The sequence below is a fragment of the Bactrocera dorsalis genome, chromosome 2, assembly GCF_023373825.1.
Source record: "Bactrocera dorsalis isolate Fly_Bdor chromosome 2, ASM2337382v1, whole genome shotgun sequence".
Classification (NCBI taxonomy): domain Eukaryota; kingdom Metazoa; phylum Arthropoda; class Insecta; order Diptera; family Tephritidae; genus Bactrocera; species Bactrocera dorsalis.
In genome coordinates, this window is record NC_064304.1 from 50,737,078 (window position 1) to 50,762,771 (window position 25,694).

Sequence of the window (25,694 nt, forward strand, 5' to 3'; positions counted from 1 at the left end):
AATATTCTGTGGACAGTGGACTACGGATTGGACCAATTCGCCGTATAAACACCATTATGAATACAGTAGAATACGTCAATATACTCAAGTAAAGCTGCGGTATGCTTCTGAAGCCCACACACAATACTCTGCACAATCTGATTCAAACCCCGTCGAAAATTTGTGGGCTGATGTTAAGAAAAATACACCGAGACCAGTAAACTATTAAAACCAATCCGTAAAGATAGCTACTCATTTTACAAACACAGTAAACGATATTAATGTATTTATTTATTAATATTTTGCTTTCAGGTCAATACGATTAATTTTGACACATTATTTTTTTAGATTTTTGGGTAATATTGAATTTCTTGTACTAATTTGAATTGGCATTAAATTCTTTTTCTTTTTATTGTTATTTATACTTTTTCATATTTTGAAAAAAATACAAAACATTTCTTTGAATAAATAAAATTTTGTTACCAATTTGAAACCTGGTATACTTCTTCTTCTATACTGGCGTAGACACCGCTTACCGCGTTATAGCTGACTTAACAACAGTTGTTAACTCGCCCAGACAGATATTTGATATTGAGGTATTGCACTGCGACCTAGGGTCTATTGTGCCCTCTTAACTCCCTTAACCTGATGTACTAGTGGTGCTATTATTTTGACAGCAGCTGTACATATATGTACTTATGTATATACATAAGTATGTTCATATGTATGTACATATGGTATGGCGTTTTCGATCATAGATTCGGTTTACTAATCGAACAGTTGATTATTCATCTTTCAGTTATTATTTTACATTCATTTAAAAATCTTTATATATGATATTTTCTTAATATATCAAAAATAAGTCACTTGTCTGCCGGAGCATATATGTATGTACATACTTACATTAAAATTTATATTCAACACTTCGCCAAATGCACGAACTGTCCTCTTTTCTATTTTCTTATTTTTTTTTTGAGCTCGGCATATTTACATATTTAACAGTTACTGGAATATGTCAAGACACTGCTCTTCTTTTTGCAAAATATTTTCACCATAGTCTTTTTCAAAGATTATATTGATAATTTTTTACTCCACAATCACAAGCTCGGTGAGTCAAACTGTGAACATTTTTGTAACTTATTATATAAAAAATCCGGTTTAAAAGTCACTCTCAAAACTCCTAAAAAAATATCGTTGCGACGAAATACGTGTGTGTACATTTCTTTTTTTAATGTTGCCGTAGATTTTGTGGTGCTGTAGTCGTTGTAATTGGTTTGTATGCATGTATGTGTGTATGTGTTGATTTTGTAAATTTGATGGCTGATCCAGTTGATTAGTTGCTAAATGTAATTCAAACGATAAAGCCCAACACCTTAGTCGTCTACGTTTAATAGCGCTGGAAGGGTATTTAACATCATAAGAATTCAAACAACTATGAATCAACGCCAGCAAATCAGCACCACACACATTCCTACTGCATACCTCCACCTGCATTTTTAATAAATACAACTCGTTCACATTCACACATGCAGGCACAAGTAAAGCACTAAATTAGTCATCTCACAATGATTTGTTAACACGATAAAAAATTTATATTAAAGTGAAGAACTCACAATTACTAGAGGAAACTGTTTTCGCGGTTATCTTTAACTCTCTTAAAACTGTATACATACAAGTGTGTACATATTCAAATTCAGTGAAAACAGACCCTTTGTTTTAGAAGCTGAGAACACTATGCATCACGTTGTTTTCTCCATTTAAGTAAAGTCACTTTAAAATATCATATATCAACAATAAAATGAATATATTCATGTTGTAAATATATTAGCACATTTTATATTACCAAAGTACTCGTTTGATATTTTTGATTTTCCAGTTCTTATCATTTTATAGCGTAGTACATAATATGTATACATTTTTATTTTATTTACCTTTATTTGTCTTTTTCTTCTATTTTGTTTTTTACATTATATAATATTTCAGTTCAACCTCATTGTATTTTCATGAAATTTAGTTTTTGTTTTTTATGATTAAACAGATTCTAATAAATTAATTGAAATTTACAAAAAAAAAAAATTATAATTATCATCAGTTCCGTCAATTCTTTCGTGATTGAACATTTATTGGAATTTTAAAAATTTTGTTTTCACTTCACACCTTACTGCTGTTGGCAAGATCCCGAAATCGAAAACAACGAGAGGCAATTGAATATCTGATGTGCGAGTAATGCTCACAAAACAACTGCCTCAGCGTGCTACAAACCCCAAGATCTTAACTGTCTCGTACTCACATACATACATATGTTCTACATGTCAAAGTGAAGCCGCCGTGCATTTCGTCCCAGTTTCCTCCGGCCCCCGCAATTTTCTAGAATCAGCTCTCTGTCGAATTAATACCAATCCAAATATGTAGTAATGCTTCTCTTTGATAATAAGACATTACGTTTTTATTTATTTAAGTCGCACAAATGTATTGAAGAATGTGATAAACGCATTATTGGTTGAATGACTCCCACTGGTACGAAAAATGTAAATTTGAAAAATACACATTTATTTATGCAAATGTTTAAAATCTTTATTATTATTATTTTATCTGTATATATTTGCACATTTAAATGTTTCTACTACACTTCGGAATAGAAGTTCAAGAATTTGAGTAATTTGTTTAGAATTTTTATGCACATATGACAAAATATACATATTAAATCGAAAAACAACAACTAATAAATTCATAACAAACCACTAATGAAAAACGGAAAATATTCCATAAAAAAGATGAAGAGAAAAATAAAACTGGCATAAACCTATGTATATAAATATTCCAGCAGTTTTCAAAAAGTTCAATCAAAACGAGAATATTTCTAATATGGAAAATATTATCATTACATCCATTAGACTGATTTCACACACAAAGACTTTTGTCGTCCAAACTGTCTTTTTGTAGGCGAGGAAGTCGTTCGTATTCGAGCAACACGCTTTGTGCTCTTATTCATAACATAAGAGTTATTTGTTACGCAATATGCCATTCGTTTTCTTTTTGAAATTCTTTTTACGGTTGCAATTGAGCTCGGTTTCAAATAGATATTTACATAATGTTTAAATAATTGAATTTTATCAGCTATTTTATGCATTTTGTAATATGCAAATATGGATAATATATATAATGGAAATATTTTAGAAAAGGTTGAATAAGTATAAAAATTAGCTAATCAAGAATTTGAGAATGTCATATGAAAAGGAATGCAGAAAATTGTCCGACAGGAGTTGTCGGACTCGTGTCAAGCTTGTGAAGGCAATGAGCAAAATGAAAAGAAAACTAACCGTTAATGAAGCTGTAAGCACATAAGCTGTAAACACAAAACGACGACAGGTCGACAAACGACATCTGTCAAATATTACACACGTTCTTATGGACACTTATTTTGACAACGACACGAAAACACGACTGTAGGCCGACAGTTGTCATTCTCGCTAATTCCTATTTGCCAAGGACAGTAGAACGACAGTAGAATGAAGAAGAGAGATGAGGAAGAGAGGTGATGCCACTAATATGTAAAATGTAAAATTATTCACAGCTCTTACAAACTTGACGTTATTTTACAAATAAAAGCATAAAATAGCTCTATTAATATTTGACAGTCGTCTGTCGTCGTATTGTGTTTAGAGCTTATGTGTTTAGTACTTGAGCGACAAAAGTCCACTCAAGTCGTGGAAGCAGTCTTGCATAGCAGCAAACAAAAGCAAAAAACGATAATGAAAACGAAAAGTGCACATTTTCGTTTCTTCGTCGTCGTCTCGCCTACCAAAAAACCGGTTTAATCGACAAAAGAGTCCGAGTGCGAGCCGGCACTAAACAGTCGTATTTACGTTCATATGAATATACATATGTAGATATAATTACATATCACATATAACTTACGATATAAATGGATAAGTGTAAGTAAATTTGTGATGGTTGGCATTATTACTTCATGAATATCACGTGCTCTTTGCTGGGTATGACTTCGCTCTTTTTTATGGAATTTTTATTGTGTTTCATAATCAATGGCGAATGGTTCGTTTCTAACACCAAGTAATCTAAAGTTTTATTGGCAATTAAATAGCTTTTAAATGCCGTTTCATAAGATATTTTTGCTTAAATTAAGAATCAATTTGTTTTTTTACTAAATGAGATGGAGGAACGTTACTACAAATTCTACATTTATATGCTTCCGGTAGTTATCAAGAGTCATTTTAAATCATTTTAACTTTGTGCTATTACAAAACCTGCTTTTAATTGTTATGAAAACCATATTTGTGCGCTGTGGACTCCACAAAAAACCAATGAAGAGGACCAAAACAATTCAAAAATTTAAGTTTATTCAAAAATACAATACAATAATATATCGATTTAATCGACCAGTGCTTGACCCTAGAGACATCTATTGGAAAGCGGCGGAAGCAAAGTTGTTGTTTAATAATTAAAATAGTTTGAAATTATAAATAATAAAGTTATTTTAACCCATTTTTCATTTTCTATTAAAATTTTTCCCAAATAGATTTATTAAAGTTTATCTACAATAGCTTTTTAAAAGTTGATAATTTTTCGTACTCGACCTGGACTCAACGTAGATTTTCAAAACTTCAACTAAAATGCAGTTGGGTATTATATGAATAATAGGGGCATTGGATGCATACTAAGTACATATTCATAAGCCGACCAAACAGTAGCTATAACGTCGAAACGTCCGACAAATACGTATACATACATACATACATACATACATACATATGTATATACATGTATGTATGTACTATTTACGTATATATATTTAAATACCTACATATTTACGCACATAGTATATGTGTATACTAATAATCTCCATTGTGTAGACAATTTCCTCTTTTTGTTTTGATGTTGTTTTATCTATGACCTTCTAAAGGACACACGTGTGCAATCCATAAACAACTATCTCAAAATCAACAGGCAAACAAAACTAAATGGGTGTCTGCTATATAAGCATGGCGGTTCTATTCTCTCCATTCACTCTAATTTCTATATAAACAAGTTGATATAGTCACACTGTATGTATGAATAAGCAGGTGTATACAATATTACATATAAAAAATATTTATACACAGATATCTGCATACATATGTGTAGATCTAACAATGAGAGACGAAGCGTCTTTTCGCCCACTCATATCGAACTCGAAAGCGGCGTGAATTCAAAATTAAAATCAGACGATAGGTGCCCACTCAGCCAATCAATATGCATATTGGCACAAGTGTATAAACAGACTTAAATTATTTATACATACAAGTATATACTTACAGTCCCTGGCCAAATTATTAGACGCATCACTGATTTTTCGTAGTTACCTATTTTAATAGCCTTTTTAGTGTAAAATAATGAGACAAACCTTAATTTTTATTGCAAAACCTTTTTGACTAATAGTATTACTTATTTTCAAAAAAAGACGTAACAATAATAAACAATAGTAGGTAGGTAGGGTTATGACAGCGAGAAGTCGCATTCATGTTTGAACATGATCCTGATGCGTGCGTGATTACTAACAGTGTGGATGTGTTTCAGTATCGTTTTTGTATTTGCAACGTGACTTTTGACTTCTCGGGTGTTTATTTTGTTTAGAAAAGTTATTAACGCGATTTTTTTTTTCGTTTTCTTATCTTTTAAGACGGGTAAAGTGGGGGACCTTTCACCACGCAAAAAAGCCGAAGTCAAGGCTCTCATTAATACAAAACTGTTTTCAAACCGTGAAATTTCACGAAGATTGAAGCTGTCTGAAGCTAGTGTACGACGTATTAAGAAAAAAGTTTAATCATGTGAAGATTTGAGTCCGAAAAGAAAAACCAAATGCGGCCGAAAACCGACTTTTTCAATAGTGCGTCTAATAATTTGGCCAGGGACTGTACATATGTATTCATAAGTATGCATTGTATACAGTGAAATTCCTCTTAACCAGACCAGGGACTGTACATATGTATTCATAAGTATGCATTGTATACAGTGAAATTCCTCTTAACCAGACACCCATCGTAGTAGGGTTTTTGTACGGCTAAGAGAACTGTCCACAAATGAGGGCGTGATAAAAACGTATCTTTAAAAATGTATATTCTGACATTTAGACGTTGCAATTCAGAAAAATATTTCTACTAATAATAAGATATGATTTCTTAAAAAAAGAAACACAATACTATGAAGCAATTCAATATATAATATTTCCATACTTTTTCTACTAAATCAAGTCGTTTGTCAACATTGACTTCCCGTCTTGTCGAACCAGATGTTGACAAGATCACCCAGTAGTGAATGAATGACAATTATCTATCTCATTAGTTTTCGAAGTGCCATCGCGACAAGATGGGCATGGTTTGTTCATAGCAAACCAATTATGTATTGTTCTTAAAATCCACTGCCTCAAAACACTATAAGTTGTACATCATTTTCTTGACACATTTTATGAAATATTGTTCCTTTATCAGCGATTATTGGAATGAAACATGACCAAAAATTGTTACCTATCAAGTCATTGGAACGTACTCATGCCCGTTTATAGGAATTGGTTTTATATGAAAATATTAATGACAACGTTGTGTTCATGAAATTTGTCTAGCTCTGATGTAGAATAGAACCCACACTTTAAATAAATGAAATATCTTAAAAACCATAAGTCACCGATACTTATATGTATTTATATTCTATATCTATATCTGGGGACGTACATACATAGCCATTTTACCCCGAAATCGGGGTATGTTATTCTAAAATTTACACATTTGTCAAGTTATGTATGGGAGCTGTCCGGTTATGAAGATTGTTCGTAATAGGGAATTCCACTGTAGTTATGTACATATCGCTCATTTGCTGCAAGACCGGCATAAGTCAAAAAAATCGATTTTCCAGAAAACGCGTTTAAAGGTTTCAACTGACTACAACCTTACACGGTGACTCCAACCTTACACCTCTTCTCAAGCGGAGCATATAAGAGGTATTCATATGAATTTTTCACTCAACATGAAGTATGATATAACGAACAATTCTGCAGCATTAACTCAAAAATCACGTTTTTTGATTTATGCCGGTCTTGCAGCAAATGAGCGATATGTAAGTATATGAACATTTACAAATAAAGACCCAAAAATTCATAGTAATGCACTAACATTGACATAGGAATTCATGAGTCGCGTAACGCAAGTACTGCATTTATATTTTTGTCTATAAATACAACACTTATTAATTTCTTAGTGCACTGAACAATTGGTTGGTAACCACCACTGTTGGATTTAGTTCAATACCTAAGCTGTTTATACATACATACAATTGTATAAAAACACACGATTGTATACATTTACATATAATTGTTATAAATTAATAGTATTAAATATACAAATTAATGTTAAACTATTAATTGTTGTTGTCGCCAGTAATAATGCCGATGATAATGTTATTGACGTGCATACTTTTGTATCTATGTACTTCGGCATTAGTGTTGCCATTGACGTTATTCAATCGCCGTGTATTAACTGCCTAACGTCGCTGCCTCGTTTTTGTGTTGGCTAACATGTCAGGTACCTTTCCCGCTATACACGACGATTGACAATGTGAACGCACGACCATAACAAGAACATTTGCGAACCAATGGCGTTCGCGTAACGCAGATCACGTTTGCAATGTCGTGCGTTTAGTTACATTAAACTATTGGATAGAATAAACATGTTTCTTAATTATTTCGCACGTTTTCCTAGCTTAAGGGTATTTACATGTAATTAACGACTGCATGACAAAATTTGTTATTATAGCTGCAGAACAAATACCTTAAGTAATTTGGTAGACTTCTCAAAGTTGACAGTCCTTAGCCGGATAAAAACCTGGGATGTTCCCGGTTACGTAGACCCGACATGTCTTTATATCGACAAATTTTAGTATATTTAGCATATTCTTTTAACAACATTAATTTTTGAAATTATGTATACTTTTTTCTCAAAAGTTTTTGATACTACCAATAATGCACTATAAATATTGACAGTACATTTAAACGTGTAATTGTTGTCCTTGTGTTTTTCTTCAAATCAGTAAAATATACAATATAATCCATAATCATCTTTGATGAATATTATGAATAATTAATTAATCGTGTCGGTATTCAGACCGCCATTGTCAATAATAACATTTAAAGTGGTGATTGTACATAACATTCATACACATGTCAACAAGTACGAAATATTATTTTATGCTTTGAATGCTTGAATTTTAAATCTTTCTTCTTAAAATTGACGTTTAGAAGAAATACATATATATGTATACAGAGTTATATTTGTGCATAAGGTGTACATAGAAAATTCTGTTTATTTCAATAATTATAATGACATCATATTTTTGTTTACATGTATGGTCTTAATATTAGATACATAAAATACAAATTAAACTAAATACATTCCTATGATTATCTAAAAGAATACATTGTAATAATTGTTCATACCTACCTTTCATACTTAACCGAATGCGGAGCGTGTCCATTTGTTTCGCTCCAGTACGATTCCATAACTTCGTACTTAATTTTGTTGCTGTGTGTTGGTTGCAGTTGAGGTGGAATGGTGGCAATCGTTTTTAGTTGACTGGAGTCGACAGTTGCAAGAGATGAAACGACCAATATAGTGTTCTGGATACTTTTGGCTATCTTTGTAATGAAGCTGTTGCACGGTAGTCCCTTTTACACTTGCTTGGAGTATTGTATGTTTGTAAAACAGCAAAACATTTAGTTCACACCTATTCCCGTCCGTATTAGTGGAAATAACTAATTGATACCCTTGACTTCTGTGTGATTAGTTCCGATGAAATTACACGCAGTACTTTTTTATTATTTAATATATGTACATATGTATATATTCTTTTCAATAAAGGTTTGAAACAAAATATATGTATTTTAAATCTTTCGGTTGTAGAACATTAGAACCAACATAAACTTTTTAGTTTATAGATTATAAAAAAACGAAATTGTACTTTTTATGATGACATATGTTGTAATAAGTTTTAACATTAACGTGTTGGATTGAACACGAAATAGAGAATGGTGCCAAATCCTGGAGCAGGTACAATATTATCACAATATCAACAATTTTCCCATTTCACTTAACTTGCAATCCGCGCACTTTTTTACCAATACAAATGCCTTTTTTGGGTTCATTTAAATATCCAAAAGTAATTTCTACAACTATAGGCACTTAAATCATAAACTGGGCGCCTTGTGTCTAAAATTACCATAACATACAATTTTTGTCCAAATTAATTATTTTGATTTCGGTCTTCTTTCAATACATATTATTTTAGTTCACTTTTACTAATTTTGTAATTAATATATGAAGAATCAGATGTTTTGCAACTTTACAAGGAAGGCAATCAATTTGTTTAAAAAAATTTGTGAGCGTTAAAAGCTGTACCAAACTGATAAGACCCTCCAGATAACAAACGTATTTTTATATATTCTTATCTCTGAATACACTCACTAATACCAACGTTTCTGGTAAAAGTCGCACATGCACAGCTCTTCAGGTTTATTTGTGTAAGTTTCTTAATCAGTAACGTGGTAATCTTCCTAATACTTTTATGTGTTGTTTCACTGCTATTTTTGTATAAAGCCACTATACAAATTTATCTTTTCCACAACGAGGCGATATTTATTATTTTCTTTCTTCCTTCATTGGCTACTTTATTCGTCGGTTTTCATTTGAAATTTTCCATTCAAGTAATATAAGGGTAGCAACAATGGCTAGAAAACACTAACTGCGATAGTATAGCGAGTGAACGACACCGCCCGAAATATTTTACTTATTCGTCTTTTCAACAAGTTAACTTATTTTGCATTTTTTGTTTTACGCTATTCGTTCCCTCTTTCAGTTTCTTACGAAAACCTTGAATCGCCTCTTAGTCGCTACGCGTGCACAAAATTTAATTTTCAAAAATAAAACGTGAAGAATAATGTTGAAAACGTGATTTTTATAAGATATTTGAGACAGCAAGTAGCATACGAACTTTTCCACTTTACTTTCCGTCGTTTCCTCAGTCAAAAACTACATATGTACATATACACGTTTCACAATTTGTCACGTTTGCGTGCACTGTCGAAATTTTCGTTTTATCTTTTTATATTTATTGCCTTTGTACTTTTTATTTTTGGCCAGTTTTACTTTTTCATTTCGCTTTTTTTTCTTTCTATCTACTTGTCGTGTTTCTTTCTTTAAGAAGACAAATACACATATATTTTCCAATTGGAATTACACCAGTTGCTCAGCATATTATTATATACACGTATATACTTTTTTACTCACAACCACTTGCCATGCTATGGAATGTGGAAACTGTAATTTCTTTATATACTCGGCTGTTTTAACTGGAATCTAAATTCACTTTCCACATATAAAATTTTAAAATATTTTAAAGCAAAAATTTTATTGAACACGACTCCGACTAACTTTGATTCTACTTTTTTCCACTTGCAATGCAGCTATTATATATAGTGCGCTCACTTAACACTCTCCCGTGTGCCACCACAGTCTGAATTCAAATGAATAGGACGGAATTTCTAAAATTAACACGAGACACAACACCGTACAAAATTTTAGCAACGAACGCGACAAAACGCAATGATAGCAACGACTATGACTACACCAACAGCAAAATGACTACGTAAGACGAATATATATTTACACATAAGTATATACACATTTGGTTATGCTCTGTAGGGAATGTTCAAAGTGCTTTTTATTTGCCATTTGTAACAAGTAAAACAGAATTTGCGCGCCCAAGACATTCTTTTATGTATCACTCCCGGAACGCACATAGACAACAGACTGCAAATGACATCTGTCAAATATTAAAATACACACGTTCTTATGGACACAGTTATGTAGTTATGCAGCTGCCTCAATAACTGTGTCCTTAAGGAGGTGCATATTTTAATATTTGACAGATGTCGCTTGCAGTCTGTCGCGCTCTATGAGTTTCGGGCATCAGTCCATGTTCATTCCCAATATGACGGAAAACGAGAAAAAATTGGAACTCCTTTATGCGTAAATAACGTCCATATATTTGTCAATTTTGCCATTAGAAGGTCATAGAATATAAACTCTGCAAAAGATCTCTGTTAATATACGTGCGAAATGTTCAGACGCTATTAATTTTAGTTTTTCCTGCGGGGTGAATGCCGGCGTTGCCACTCGTGTATAATTGTATTTGTTACCTATATAAAAGATAAACTGACACTACCAGACGTATACTAAAGTTACTAATAATGAAAATTACTTATTAAGTATTAAAGTAAATATTTTCGCATATTGTTGTAATTTACATTTATTCATTCTATTAACAAGAAAGTCATATTAAAAGTATAAAACAAATTGTTTACACCATTGAATATAAGCAACAATCTCACATCTTCTAAACATGACATTTGTCCGCTCGAGTTATTAATGCAATTATTAATGTCGGTAAATTACTCTAAAAAATTCTTCATGCCCATAGATTCCTAAATAAACGCGGCGGCATCACTGACGGTTCAAAGCTCTTACGTGTGTTATTACACGCGTCAACTTTTGTTGCCAATTCTCGGGCGATTCTCTTTTGCTGTCGCCCATTACATTCACACGAGCAATATGTGTTGCGCAAATCTGTTCGAGTTTTTTTCTCATTCTCTTTCACTTTACTTTAACCCATTGGCGTTTCTTTTTCCTTATAGGTATTTGGGTCACTCTATCACATATATTAATCAGTTCTGTCAATTAAGAAATACATTTTATTTATAACTCAAAATTAAAACAAAGATTATATAACAGACCTTCACATATATCACTCTTTTCACTATCGTCTGAATCAATTTACTCCATACATTTCACAATATCTTTAATTAATTCGATTTTTTCGTCATACTCCACACAAAATATTTTTATTATATTATGTATATTTGTATACATATTTACAAATTACTTACTAACAGAAGAAATTAAATTTTTTAAATATATTCAAAATATTAATTTCAAAAGAATATACGCAAATGCAACTATATACTACGAAAGAAAGAACACGAATGCCGAAAAACGTCGCAGCGAACTGTTACGAACAAGAACACAAAGCATGTTGCTGAACACGGAAACTCGGCGCGATTCTCCTCCCCTCGCAAATAAACCAAGAATTACCGCAACAAAAACTGACGCGTGTAATAACAGACTTAAGCCACTTAACGCCGTTTTCATCTGTCAAGTTCTTGGCACAACAACAAACACACGCAGACAATTATTTGCAATGGCTGTAAAATATGTCAGACTAATAGCGTAATTCTGTAACCAGTCTTTAGTCTCTATTTGAGACATTTTGAGGTAAAATCTCAATTTTTGACTAGTTACTTTTCACTAAACAGTCTCTAACGTTACTCTCAAAATATTTCCTCAAATTTGAGACCTGGTAGTTAGCAGGTCACAAAATTAAAAAGAACTCTTGTCTGCCATTTTGAATATACTGAATAGAGATCATCATAGATATTAATCGATTGTAATTTTTTTATGTTTTGTAAGCAACTCAAACACGAAAAGGTTAAAAATAAATCAATTTTACATTAATTTCGTAAATATTATGAAACAAAGTCAATATATATTTTTATTTTTAGTGATAATTATGTTTTTTGACGATGTTATAGAAAATTTAATATTTGTTATCGACATATTTATTATCATTCAAGTGTAAAAACATCTCTGAATAATGAAATGTAAAAGATTTTGTGACTGTCACTTACAGAATAGCAAAATCGCCTCAAGTCTCAAAAATCGTCTCTAACTTAAAATCTCAAATTTATAGACTTGATACTGTCTCACATTACAAAATCGCACGGTTACGCTAGAGATTGTCACAAATTGAGATTTTTCCTCAAAATGTCTCAAATAGAGACTAGAGACTGGTTACAGAATCCCGCTATATTTGAACAGCTGTGTTAACATTTTCGTCTAATTGCTTCACGACTTTAATGGAGAAATTAATAAAAAGGCGACCGTCAAGTTCGAAAAGTCAAATTGTGGTGGGAGAAAAGTGTCAGGGTATTACAACTTGAAAACAATTAACTGATCGTGTATCGTCCGCTGTAATCACTTCTGATACTATGTTCAGACCGAAAATTTCAAAGATTAGATTACACTTAAGCATTTCATAATCCAACAGTGTTCTCACTGCCGTTAGAAAGATCAAGAAACAGCTGTTATTGTCATTCAAGAATTCACATCGCTTAATATTTATCAAAAGAAAAGATTGTCATATAGTATTTTGAAATAAAAGCCGTCTTTTTTTAATATTCTCCATATAATAGAAATAATGGATGCATTTTTTCATTTGTTTGGTCAATTTTCAGGTGAAATTAGATTCATTGCTTTAAAAAAAATTTGTTTGTTTACATTTTTTTCCCTTCGCAGTGTCTAAATCAGCTGTGACAATGTAACAGATTTCCAGTGCTGACTAGTATTTTTCCAGTGCTGACAAGTAGATTGCGCAAAAACAGAGTCGCACGGACAGATTTAGCGTGGATCAGTTTCAAATCATTTCAATGAAGTGATTTGGAACTGTCATTTTTGTATGGCGAAATCTTGATAAATTTTTAAGATTAGTGGGATAATCCATTCAACGGCCGAAATCGTGTGATTAAGTGTCGGTCTGAACATAGTATGAAGTTTTAACCTACACCGTCCATAATTTTTTACATAATTCCGTTTGAATTGCTTCCGCAGTTATAAACGTGAATATGATAGCAAAAATAGAAACCTATATCTTAAAGTGCATTTTGTACACCATTAGTTGCAACGATCCAAATTTTTTTCTTACGATATACATTCTTAAGTACGCATATTCTTAGAAAAATAAATGACGCTTTAAGTATGTCAAAATCTGTAAATGCAAGTTATTTTTTTTAATGAACGTATGACCATACAAGAAATTTGCGTGCTATTTTCTACAAATTTTTTTTTTTATTATTTGGATTCATTACTGTCGTGTGTGGTCGCAGCGTTAGGTTGTGCAGCGACGGTTTGTGATGTGCTAGTTATTTTCGTCTAATTTGTTTGCAACCCTGCACACTCTACAGCGTAAATAAAACATAACCCCACCAGTGCCTTAGCAAGCTTTGTGTAGTTTTGCGTTTATACGCGTTATTTTGAGGTTTCATTAATTACTTAGGCACACAGTTACTGATTTAAGTATATAAACATTTAATTGATGCAGTTGTAAAATATTTATTCTTCCTGTTCGTTGTTATCAAAGCCATTACATTGTAAATGCTATTGGCTGTTGACTTAGGGTAGATTGTTTATTTAGTAGTTTTGTGTTTTTACTTAAACTCAATCTCAATTGATAATATTAGGATGTGATTATTGCACAGGGTCTTTAAAATTGGTGCTGCTGCTTCTTGGAATATACTAGAAAAGTGCCGTTAGGCGATAATCATACATAGCTGTACCTAAGCTGTACAATCAGAAACACCACAGTTTTCAGCGGTAAGTTCTTTATTATTTTTATTTAATTAACTTCAAGTTGTTGTATTTTAAAATATTAATTGCAAATGCATATGTCAAACGATATTTACTTATGTTTGAAAGAAAGTATGGGTAAATTATTGACTAGCATTCCCCGATTTTGGGGTTAAAATGATTTATGGTGGCACTATTCCAATTTCTTTGGCGCCGCGATCTGAAGGTACCGTTGGAAAGAGGAAGCTTCCTGATTAAAAAATGTTACGGGTTATAGGAAGCGCAAACGCTTCATTTACGAGATATTCGACTTCAAATTTAAAAATTCCCAAAATTCGAACATTTTAACAAGCTATTTCACTATATAAAACACACTTTTCGCACATTTTTACTTCAAATTAATTAAATTAAAGTATAAACGTTTAAATGCATCCACATCTTTCACTTTTTTTTTCGACCCTAGGCTGCGCTCTAAAAAAATACCCTGGTCGAGCCTAAGTATACCCGGGGTGACTGAAGTACTTTTGCGTAGTACTCCTACTGTGGCTGATACATAGATAATACTACTACTACCATCTATGTATATGATTTCTATTAGTTGGATTATAACTATTGGTTAAAGAGATACATAGAATTTTTGCGTCGGTGATGGAAACATAGCCCCATCATTTCCCACTGGGGTCCAATCGACAGTCATTCTAGTGGACTGCACAGGCGTGGAAAGACAAAAAAGTGCGCTGGAAAGGTCTGGTTACTGATCCAGTTATAATCTATTTCACTGCGTATTTGGTTGCAGTTCTTTTCTACTATTCCAAATACTTAGGAAGAATCTTTTTAAAATTGTACGCATATATTCAAATGTTTCCTACAAACATGAATTTTGAACAAATGCTTATGATTTAAAATATAATTTTTGTATTTATGAGTTGTATTGGATTCTAACGTAAAGAGATAAAAGGTATCCTATGTTCTTACCCTGGTTCTAAGCTACCTCCCCACCAATTTTCAGCCAAATCAGTTCAGCCGTTCTGAGTTGTTTAACTAATATAACTTTCTTTTATATATATAGATATTACTTAGTTGTTTATTAAATTTAAATAAGAAAAATATCGTTGTTTGTATCACCTAAAAATAATCAAATAAGGTAGATTTCTATACCTATACATACTAGCTGACCCGGCGAACTTCGCCCCGCCCAATTTTTTTTTTTTTTTTTTGGAAGTCATAGACTCGTATAACTTTACCACAAATAATATAAACTTCAAACAACGCATTTTCATTTAATGTTTTTAATGTTTGTATCCGCCATCTACTGTAACATACCGCACTCAATGCCGCTGTTAGCGACACCAACTGGTGGATAGCTCTTTGCTAATAATAAACAAATAATTTGCAATAAATAAATAATGCGACTATAAGGAGAGTTATAAACTATCCTATCTTTCAAGTTGGACCAAACTGCACACAGTGTTAAAAATTTCATTAAAATCGGTTCAGTAGTTTAGGAGTCCATCGCAAACAAACAACGTGACACGTGATTTTTATATATTAAGATATGTACATGTATAATATATAAATCATCAGGTTGACTGTCTGTCCGCGCAAGCTGAATCTTTAGTAAAAATTTATATATTGTCATGAAACTTGACACAATAGGAAGGAAGAGTATCGCACCGCTGCCACGGGGAAAACTTTAGTATAGCACCCCCGATTTCGGGAATGAAATGGGTGTGAGTGGATAGAGGTGTTCGCCAGATCAATAATATTTATATGTAAATATTTATATACAGTCGCAGGAGACTTATTGTTTTCTATGATATTAGCATCAAAAGTCCGAAAATTCAAATAAATTTTACCATACCCATATATTATAAACGAAGAACAATAAATAAAATTGCAAACATTAACTTTACACATCTAATACTCCTCTTCTTATGGACTGACCCCATCGAAACAGCACGTTTCCTGGGCTTTTCGTTGGATGACCTTGATGACAACATATCTGAACCTTACCATCCATACGGGGGCTTGTTAACCGTTACAACAACAACAACACCATAATATCGCCCACTCCCCATATAACATACGTACATAAAATTTTCTAGGTAGCGAATACGTCCCTTAGCCCTCATATACCCAACAGAAAAAATTTCGAACTTCCGGTGTACTTAATACCGGCTAATAGGGGGGTTAATTTAATAAAATTGTGTGAGCGTGTTTTTCTAATAACGGTTCATTTTTATGTCTAAAATTGGATGAAAACTTGCGCCAGCCCCATGAATTTCAAATATCCGTTTAAATTGACTCCCTATATCTAATACTAAATTCCAAATACCTCATACCAAATTTTCAAACTTCCGTTTGACTTTATACCGTATATATCGGTCAATATAATTGGATATACTAATTAGGTATAATGCCGAAAACATATGAAATAACTTATGTATATTATACTACATACTATAACGATTTTCGTTATTCTGCCAAATCTAATATCGAATATGTCGTTCAGTGTGAGAGCAATGTACCCTTTATAATGATTTTCGACTTTCCATCTGTCTTTAATTTTAATGAAATTAAGTGAACGAATTTTCTTAAAAGTTATACAATTACAGTTAAACTTCCATAACTCGATCTCATTTCGGGGAAATCTCTCTTTGTAAACAGCTGCTCACGTAGATGATATTGTAGAACCGAATATTTCGAACCCAATGAATATGACTTCTAGCGCCATGGAAAACGATGAGGATTCTGAGGAAGAAATAATGCAATCGCCATCCAAAAAAGACGTAACGCATTTTTTTGTAATCATACTGTTGCAACCTGTTACTACATAGTATAATATATATTAGTTAACGAGCAAAGTTGAAATCCCAGTGAGTGTCGTCCATGCAAACTGTAACTTGAGTAAAAATTGAGATATCTTGATGGAACTTGGTATGCGAGTTTCTTAGTAACTACAAAAAAATTACGAGTTCGTAGATGGGCGTAATCGGACCACATATCGAAAAATTTTGAAAAAGTGATCGTGCCCCCGCCCTCTAATAAGTTAGTTGTACATATCTCCTAAACTTTTAATTGCTCTGCGTAAATATTGTAAGAACTCCTATCGGCAGTGTGACTCCCCATATATCGGTACTGTTCAAAACTACTTAAATCGTAATAAATCAATAACTAATTACGGCAGAGACATTAAATTTGACCTCCGAGTTGGTATGAGAGGGCTTTATGGGAGCCGGTGTAAAATTGGACTACGGGCGTGGCACCGCCCACATTTTGGTGAAATCACATATCTCGGGACCCGACTGACTGATTTCGACTAAACTAGATACGTGACATTTTACTCGTATCCCTATATCACATTGTGGACAAAATCGGATCACAACCACGTCTACGGGGTTGTTCAATAAGTTTTGTCGTTCAATAAGAGAGGACGTTGCTACTAGCCCAACATTTTTTTTTTGTTTTGTTGATACACTTCATATGTACAGTCTGTCAAGTAAGAGCGTGGTCGACTTTACCGACAGTTAATGAAAGATTTCGCTCTAATTCCTTCGCGAACCAAGGGGGAAGAGGGAAGCTTTGTCCTTGATGCATTGTCAACAAAGGTTCAGTTGTCGTTGATCTTTTGAAAGAGAATCACGTTAAACGCCATGAGTGCTAAGTACGCGTCGCGCTACTAAACTGTGTTCCCTTGCATCCACCCGAAAGGTCCCAAAATGTCGCAATCAGCGGCTGCTAAATATATGAAAAAACGAAGGCATTTGTACATAAATGGATGCAGCGATATATAGTGGCTAAAAAAGTCGATGATTTACCAGAACGTGGTTCAATAGGAAAAGAGAACAAAAAAGATGAAAAAAGAATAGTGAATCTGTTTTCGCGGAATCCTGCTTTAACACTGCGGCAAGGACAAGCAAAATTAATGGCAAAAGGTTTAGATATATCCTACGAAACTATCCGAAACTTTCTTCATACTCATGATCTAAAATGGCGCAACATAACGAAGAAGCCTCTAATGACTGAAAAACTTGTGACAAAGCGACTCTCTTGGGCTCATGAGAATATTGATAGAGATTTTGAAAATGTAATTTTTACTGATGAATGTTCTGTATGGGCACGTTTTGTCCTCACGCGAGCCTGGTCAACTTCCACCAATAGACTTGTTCAGCGCGGCGTAAAACATGGAATAAAGTTGCATATTGTTGTTGTTGTAGCGGCAGAATTCTGCCGAGTTGACAGTCCTTGGCCGGATAAAAATCCGGGTCCGTTCCGGTTACGTAGACCCGACTGTCGTGGGATCGGTAATAAAGGTGCATCTTTGGGGCTGCTTCTCGAAGCAGGGATTTAGCATTTTGTACCTCTTTACTGACAACCTAAATGCCGAGAAAATGATAAAAATCTACAAAAAGGCTTTACTGCTATCTGCCAAACGATGGTTCATCAGAAAAAATGAAGATTGGATTCTGCAGGAGGACAGCGATCCTAAACACCGCAGCAAGCTCTGTACTCAGTGGAAAACTCAATCTGGCATCGTCACATTGGATTGGCCGTCGTAGTTGCCCGATGCAAACGCTATTGAAAATGTGTGGGCATATATTAAACAGAAGCTTCGTGGAAGACGCACATACACTTTGAAGCAGTTGTCTTATGAAATTCGTCGAATCTGTAGATACTTGCCACTAGAATACGCCGTAAAATTAGTAGAAAGCATGCCTCGGAGATGCCAGGCAATTATCGACGGCGGTGGTGACTGGACATATTATTGATCAATTGCATCATTGCTTGTAATGTGTACAATCTATATACATATGTATATATAATAAAGTTGTTGTTAGTTACACCATTTATAACTCAAGAACGTCTGAACCGATTTGGCTGAAAATTTGTGGGGAGGTAGCTTAGAACCAGGGTAAGGACATAGGATACTTTTTTATCTCTTTATGTTAAAATTTAATACAACTCATAAATACAAAAATTATATTTTGTTCGAAATTCATGTTTGTAGGAATCAAAAAAAAAATAATAATAATAAAAACAACCTCAAATCTATATACATATATAAAAGAAAGTTGTTGTTAGTTACACCATTTATACATAACTCAAGAATGTCTGAACCGATTTGGCTAAAAAAATAATAATTTCAAAATTCGTGTTTGTAGAAATCATTTGAATATATGCGTACATTTTTAAACAGATTTTTCGTAAAAAATAATGAAGAATTGCTAAGTATTTGGAATAATAGAAAAGAAGTGCAAGACTCTCGATTGGACTTCAGTGGGAAATGATGAAGCTATGTTTCTATTGTCACACACCGAACGTCGGTTTTATTCCGATTAGAGAGCACTTAAACACTTATCACAGGGATGGGCACATTAGCCCTCAGTGGCATTTTGCCCGTGCGGGCACGAGTGCACATTTTGAGGGCTAGGTGAGGGGATCATCGCGGGCAAACATGAAGAGGGAAGTGAGAGCAACGTTTTACCACTCCATATTTACAAATGAGAACAACGTATTTTCCACCACCATTGACTGATCTTTCACATGTACAGTGGTGTGAACAAAATAGAAACAACCATAAGGTGTTGTGAAGTTTTAAAATATGCTGTTTTCTTATTAAATAAAATTGTTTTTAGATACATAACATAACATATATATATTTTTTCCTAACAGTGATTAAAATTTCCCACAATGCAAAGGTAAATAAAAACAAATTTTAATGCGAAACTCTAAACTCTGCAAATTATGTTTACCCCTTTTTGTTCACACAACTGTACAATTCTGATATGAAGTAAACTTCCACCCTTAAATTTGTGTACAATGTCAGTATTGCCGCAACCACTCTGCGATGAACATCAAGTTGCGGAGAAATGTAATTCATTTTTTTCGCAATTTTTCTCAACTTGTTATGCCCTTCTCTCCGTAAACTGATATTCCCCTCATCTAGCCCCCGTGCGCACTTCGCTAACTTTGCGGGCTAAAAATGTGCCCATCCCTGACTTATCAGAATCAGTTATTCGTTGTTTTTGTTGGATTATGACCTTGCGAGGCACTTACTTTACACAGAGCTTTCGCCTCTTTAAGCTTAGCAAATATCTTTTCATCGGTGGATTTCCCTGCGCCCAAATTCAACAGTATTTTCCTCCAATAAGCAATGATTTATTAACACACGAAATCCTCTATGATCTATTTTTTTGTAAACTAACACAAGTTGCTTCACAGAAATGCTATATCTCATTAACTAATAATTATGATCCAACTAATAGAAATCATATAGATGGTAGTAGTAGTATTATCTATGTATCAGCCACAGTGAAACGAGGACGGGTCCTCTAGTGTATATATAAATATGAAAGTTTCATAAAATAATTTTGTTTTCTTTATAAATTAACACGACCATACTCTTACTTGACAGACTACATACATATGTTCAACGTATGTAAAGTTTCATTTAAATCTGTCAATTCATTCTTTGTTTACAAGCCATTTAGGGTCGTTGTGTCGCAGTATTTTTTACAATGGAAAAAATTGAATGTTAAAGGTATATTGTATAATGACTGTTCACCCTCAATTAGAACAGTAGAAAGGTGAATTGCTGAATTTAAACGTGGTCTTACAAACCTTGAAGACGATCCACGTGAAGGACGTCCAAAAAGCGCCTCAACACCAGAAATCAAAGCCAAAATACAGGCAGATCGTCTATTGACTGAAAGAGGTTTAGTAGACACATAGACGAAAATCTCTGGCCGCCGAGCGCAGTTTTAAGTTGAGGAAACAAAAAAAAGTCGCTTGGTGCTAAATCCGGTGAATAAGGTGGATGGTCAAGCAGTTCGAACCGCAATTCGTGGATTTTCGCCATGGCGACTGTTGAGGTGTGAGATGGTGCGTTGTCTTGGTGGAACAAGACTTTCTTTTTTTGCAAATGTGGCCGATTTTTCGAAATTTCTTCCTTTAGCTTGTCCAATAATGATGCGTAGTATGCTCCTGTTATAGTTTTTCCTTTTTCAAGATAGTCGATAAAAATAATTCCATGGCTGTCCCAAAAAACACTCGCCATCACTTTCCCAGCCGAATACACAGCTTTAGATTTTTTTGGGGCTGGTTCCCCCTTTTCAATCCACTGTTTAGATTGGATTTTTGTTTCGGGCGTATAATGATGAATCCAAGTTTCGTCTACAGTTATCAATCGACGCCAAAACTCGGTCTTATTGCCTCTAAACTGAGCCAACAGAGCGCTGGAAATGTTCATGCGCGCACGTTTGTGGTCTAGCGTAAGCAAACGCGGCACCCAACGCGCGGACAGCTTTCTCATGCCCAAATCTTGATTTAATATGTGACAAACAGTTTCTTTTGACATCTTCATAATCTCAGCTATTTCCCTAACTTTAATCCGGCGGTCGTCTAGTACCAATTGATGAACTTTAGCGATGTTATCGTTAGTGGTTACAGTTTTTGGACGCCCAGGACGTTCATCATCTTCCAAGCTCCTGCGACCACGTTTAAATTCAGTTGCCCAAAATTTTACGGTGGTAAACGATGGTGCAGAGTCACCATACACAGAGTCCAACTCATCTTTGATTTGTGAAGGCGTATTGCCTTTCAAAAATAAAAATTTAATTACAGCTCGATATTCAATTTTTTCCATTTTGGGGAAATCACCGAAATAGACTCACAAAATCGACTGTCAACAGATAAGCAAGATAAATTTCGGAAATTTTGGCGAGTAGCTATTATAATATGCACAATTTGAAGTAGAAACTTTTTTTTCAAATGTGCCGCTAGCTTCACGTTGAGGTCGGTTATTTATCGGACAGCCCTCGTATGTGATTTTGCAGCGATCAAAGGTAGAAAAGTGCATCTTTAAGTTCTATCACTATTTTTAAGAAAGATATAAGACAAATTCAAAGACTGAAGAGTATTCGAGTAAAAATTAATATTTTTCATTGTTATTCAGATTATTACATTGTGAGTGTACAACTCTTTATCTTTTATAATAAATTAAAAAAAAAATTGTTGAAGTATTTTTCTGAATATTAAAAAACAGCGAAGATCGTTTTGCCGCTTCTGAACAAACCCTGTATAACAATAAAACTTAGTAAGTTCCACTTAGTTCCACTATTTTCGTCGAATAATTAATTCTTTCACAATTTTTTTGAATAAAAAGTTTGCCAAACATCTGGAGATATTTCCCCGGCTTTGATCCTTGCAAGTTGTAAGAGTATAAAATGTTCGATTACACCCGAATTACTTATTACTTACCCCGAGTACTTATTTTAGAATTAATAATTTTTTTTATTCCTACAGTGATGGCAGCACGCGGACGCGGGTTCCTTTATTCACTTATGGTGGACAAAGAATCAACAGACTCATCACAAAAAGATAGCGGGCTTGGAAGCAAAAGCCTTCAATCTACCGGAGAGTACCGTCGTATCGGACGAGGCAAGCTTCTAGATGACTTAGCTTCTTCATGCGCTAACATGACTCTTGAGGGTCGTTCTTCCGACGATACAAATCAAAGAAATACAACTTCTTCAAGTGATTTGAACAAACCTTCTACGTCAGGTGGACGGGGCCGTGCAAATGTATTCAAAAATTTATTTACTCCAGAGAAACCAGATCAAACACTAAATACTCAGCCTATATCGTCCACACCGGTTACCATACCTAAAGCTGAGCTGGAATCAAAACCAGAACCCAACACAGACTTAATTCAGTCAGATATTTATAACCCAGAAAAGAAGTATGGTAGTAAGGGTATGCCGGTTCGTTTAGCATGTAATTACATTCGGTTGTCGTCTGATCCCGAAAAAGGAGTGTACGTATACGAAGTACGATTTCATCCTCCTGTAGATTCAGTTAGTTTGCGCATGAAATACCTAAATGAACATCGCGATGAATTTGGAGGCACTAAAACATTTGACGGAGTAACACTTTATTTGCCAATTTTACTAAAAGAAAAATTAACGACATTTATTTGTAAAAGTCTTGCGGATAGTTCTGATATCGAAATACGTATTTTATTCAAAAGGAAAGAAGCTCTCAAAAATTGTATTCACCTTTACAACGTGTTATTCGATAGAGTTATGAAAACATTAAATTATGTTCGTTTCGACCGAAAGCAATTCGATCCAACAGCTCCAAAAATTATTCCACAAGCTAAATTGGAAGTATGGCCGGGATATGTTACCGCGATTGATGAATACAAAGGTGGCTTGATGTTGTGTTGTGACGTGTCACACCGACTTTTATGTCAAAAGACTGTGCTTGAATCATTAGTAGAGATCTACCGCTCCAACTCAAAGTTGTTTCAAGAAAATGCTAAAAAATTTCTATTGGGTTCCATAGTTATAACCCGTTATAATAATCGAACATATAGAATAGATGATATATGCTTTGATAAAAATCCAAAAGCAACATTCCAAACCAAACAAGCCGAGTTATCTTATATCGATTATTACAAACAGAGTCATAACATTCTAATAAAAGATGAGAGTCAACCACTTATAATTAGCATAAAGAAGCAAAAAACCGCTGATAAGAAAGCTGATGAAGACTTAGTGGTATGCTTAATTCCTGAGTTATGCTATTTGACTGGCTTACGAGATGACATACGTTCGGACTACAAATTAATGCGTGAGATCGCCACATTTACAAGAGTCTCACCTAATCAAAGACTGCTCGCATTAGAGAAATTTTTCAATAATGTTAACAACTGTCCAGAAGCTCAAAACATACTTCAAAGTTGGGGATTAACATTGAAGAATTCTCATGAATGTTTAAATGGAAGACAATTTGAAGAAGAACAAATATTTTTTGCTAAAAGGCAATTCTCGGCTGGTATAAATGCAGATTTTTCTAAATATGTATGTAACAATGAAGTTCTGGAGGTGGTGCATTTAACAAATTGGATATTAGTGCATTGCAAAAGTGATACGAGATGTGCCAAAAATTTTTACGAAAATGTTGAGAGAAATTCACGCTCTTTAGGAATACGTGTTGATAAGCCGAAAATGGTTACTTTGGATAATGATCGAGTAGATACATTTGTGAAGGCATTGAGAAGTCATATAGATGGCCAATCGCAAATTGTCGTATGTATTAGTCCTACAAATCGTGATGATCGTTATGCGGCTATTAAAAAAGTTTGCTGCGCGGAGATACCAATACCTTCACAGGTTATAAATGCACGAACACTTTTGAATGAGGCCAAAAATCGTTCGATAGTACAAAAGATCATGTTGCAAATGAACTGTAAATTGGGTGGGTCATTGTGGGCCGTGAAAATTCCATTTAAAAATGTTATGATCTGTGGAATTGATTCATACCACGATGCCGCTCAAAAGGGAAATTCCGTAGCTGCTTTTGTGGCGTCATTGAATTCTACTTACACAAAATGGTACAGCAAAGCTGTAATACAAGGCAAAAGGGAAGAAATCGTTAACGGTCTATGCTCGTCGTTTACAGCTGCAGTAACACGTTTTCATCGAGAGAATGGAAGATTTCCTGACAGTATTATTATATATCGAGATGGTGTTGGTGATGGTCAATTGCCTCTTTGTTCCGGTCATGAGATACCACAACTGGAGGCTGCTTGTAAACGTGCTTTTACAGATTATGCTGTAAAAATAACTTTCATTGTTGTTCAAAAGCGAATAAATACCCGATACTTTGCTATGAATGCATCCATTGTTGATAATCCGCCTCCTGGTACAATCGTTGACGAATGTATTACGCGTTCAAAGATGTACGATTTTTATCTGGTATCACAAACTGTACGCCAAGGCACTGTTACACCGTCTCATTATATAGTATTAAGAGACGACGCTAAGTATAGTCCTGATATTATACAAAGGCTGACATATAAACTCTGTTTCATGTATTATAATTGGCCAGGCACTATTCGCATACCGGCTTGTTGCCAATATGCGCATAAAATGGCATACCTCATAGGTCAAAGCATAAGGAGGGCTACTGCAGAAGATCTTTCAGACAGACTGTTTTACCTTTAAGTTTTTTTTTATGATTAAAAAAAATTTTGTATTGATTACAAAGTGATTTAAATACTATTAATTTTTGCCTTTACCTTTATGAATGAAAAATAGCACAAGAAACGTGTTTGAATGAATATTTTTAATTTTTTACGATTTCAATATACGTGAAGTGTATTTATTTATGTTCCGTTACCTTTATGAATAATAAATTGTTAAAAAAACAAAA

General features: G+C 33.9%; 2 protein-coding genes across 7 annotated transcripts in view; one reads left to right on the forward strand and one right to left on the reverse strand.

Moving 5' to 3' along the window:
• LOC105226097 (transcription factor cwo) overlaps positions 1-12,486 on the reverse strand; it is a 33,935-nt gene extending 21,449 nt beyond the window's left edge. For both annotated transcript variants that reach the window (XM_029550130.2, XM_011204874.4), the window contains exon 1: positions 8,466-12,486. Coding sequence is in view for 1 of the 2 variants with exons in the window: in XM_011204874.4 (XP_011203176.1) it covers positions 8,466-8,524 (59 nt within the window). In the remaining variant the exon portion in view is untranslated. The remainder of the gene's footprint in view (positions 1-8,465) is intronic.
• Positions 12,487-14,073: 1,587 nt separating this feature from the next.
• On the forward strand, positions 14,074-25,694 carry LOC105226096 (protein argonaute-3). Of its 5 annotated transcripts, none has more exons than XM_011204871.4 (3): positions 14,074-14,308; positions 14,372-14,504; positions 22,782-25,694. In XM_011204871.4, the coding sequence occupies exon 3, from the start codon at positions 22,784-22,786 to the stop codon at positions 25,484-25,486; it is 2,703 nt and encodes a 900-aa protein (XP_011203173.1). In that variant the 5' UTR covers positions 14,074-14,308; positions 14,372-14,504; positions 22,782-22,783; the 3' UTR covers positions 25,487-25,694. The 5 variants fall into 5 exon arrangements, with proteins under 5 accessions (XP_011203173.1, XP_011203174.1, XP_011203175.1 ...); XM_011204872.4 differs by having other exon boundaries at positions 14,390-14,504; XM_011204873.4 differs by having other exon boundaries at positions 14,074-14,207; positions 14,390-14,504.

Coding starts and splice junctions, on each gene's coding strand:
- LOC105226096 (XM_011204871.4), top strand. CDS start 22,784: ATGGCAGCACGCGGACGCGGGTTCCTTTATTCACTTATGGTGGACAAA.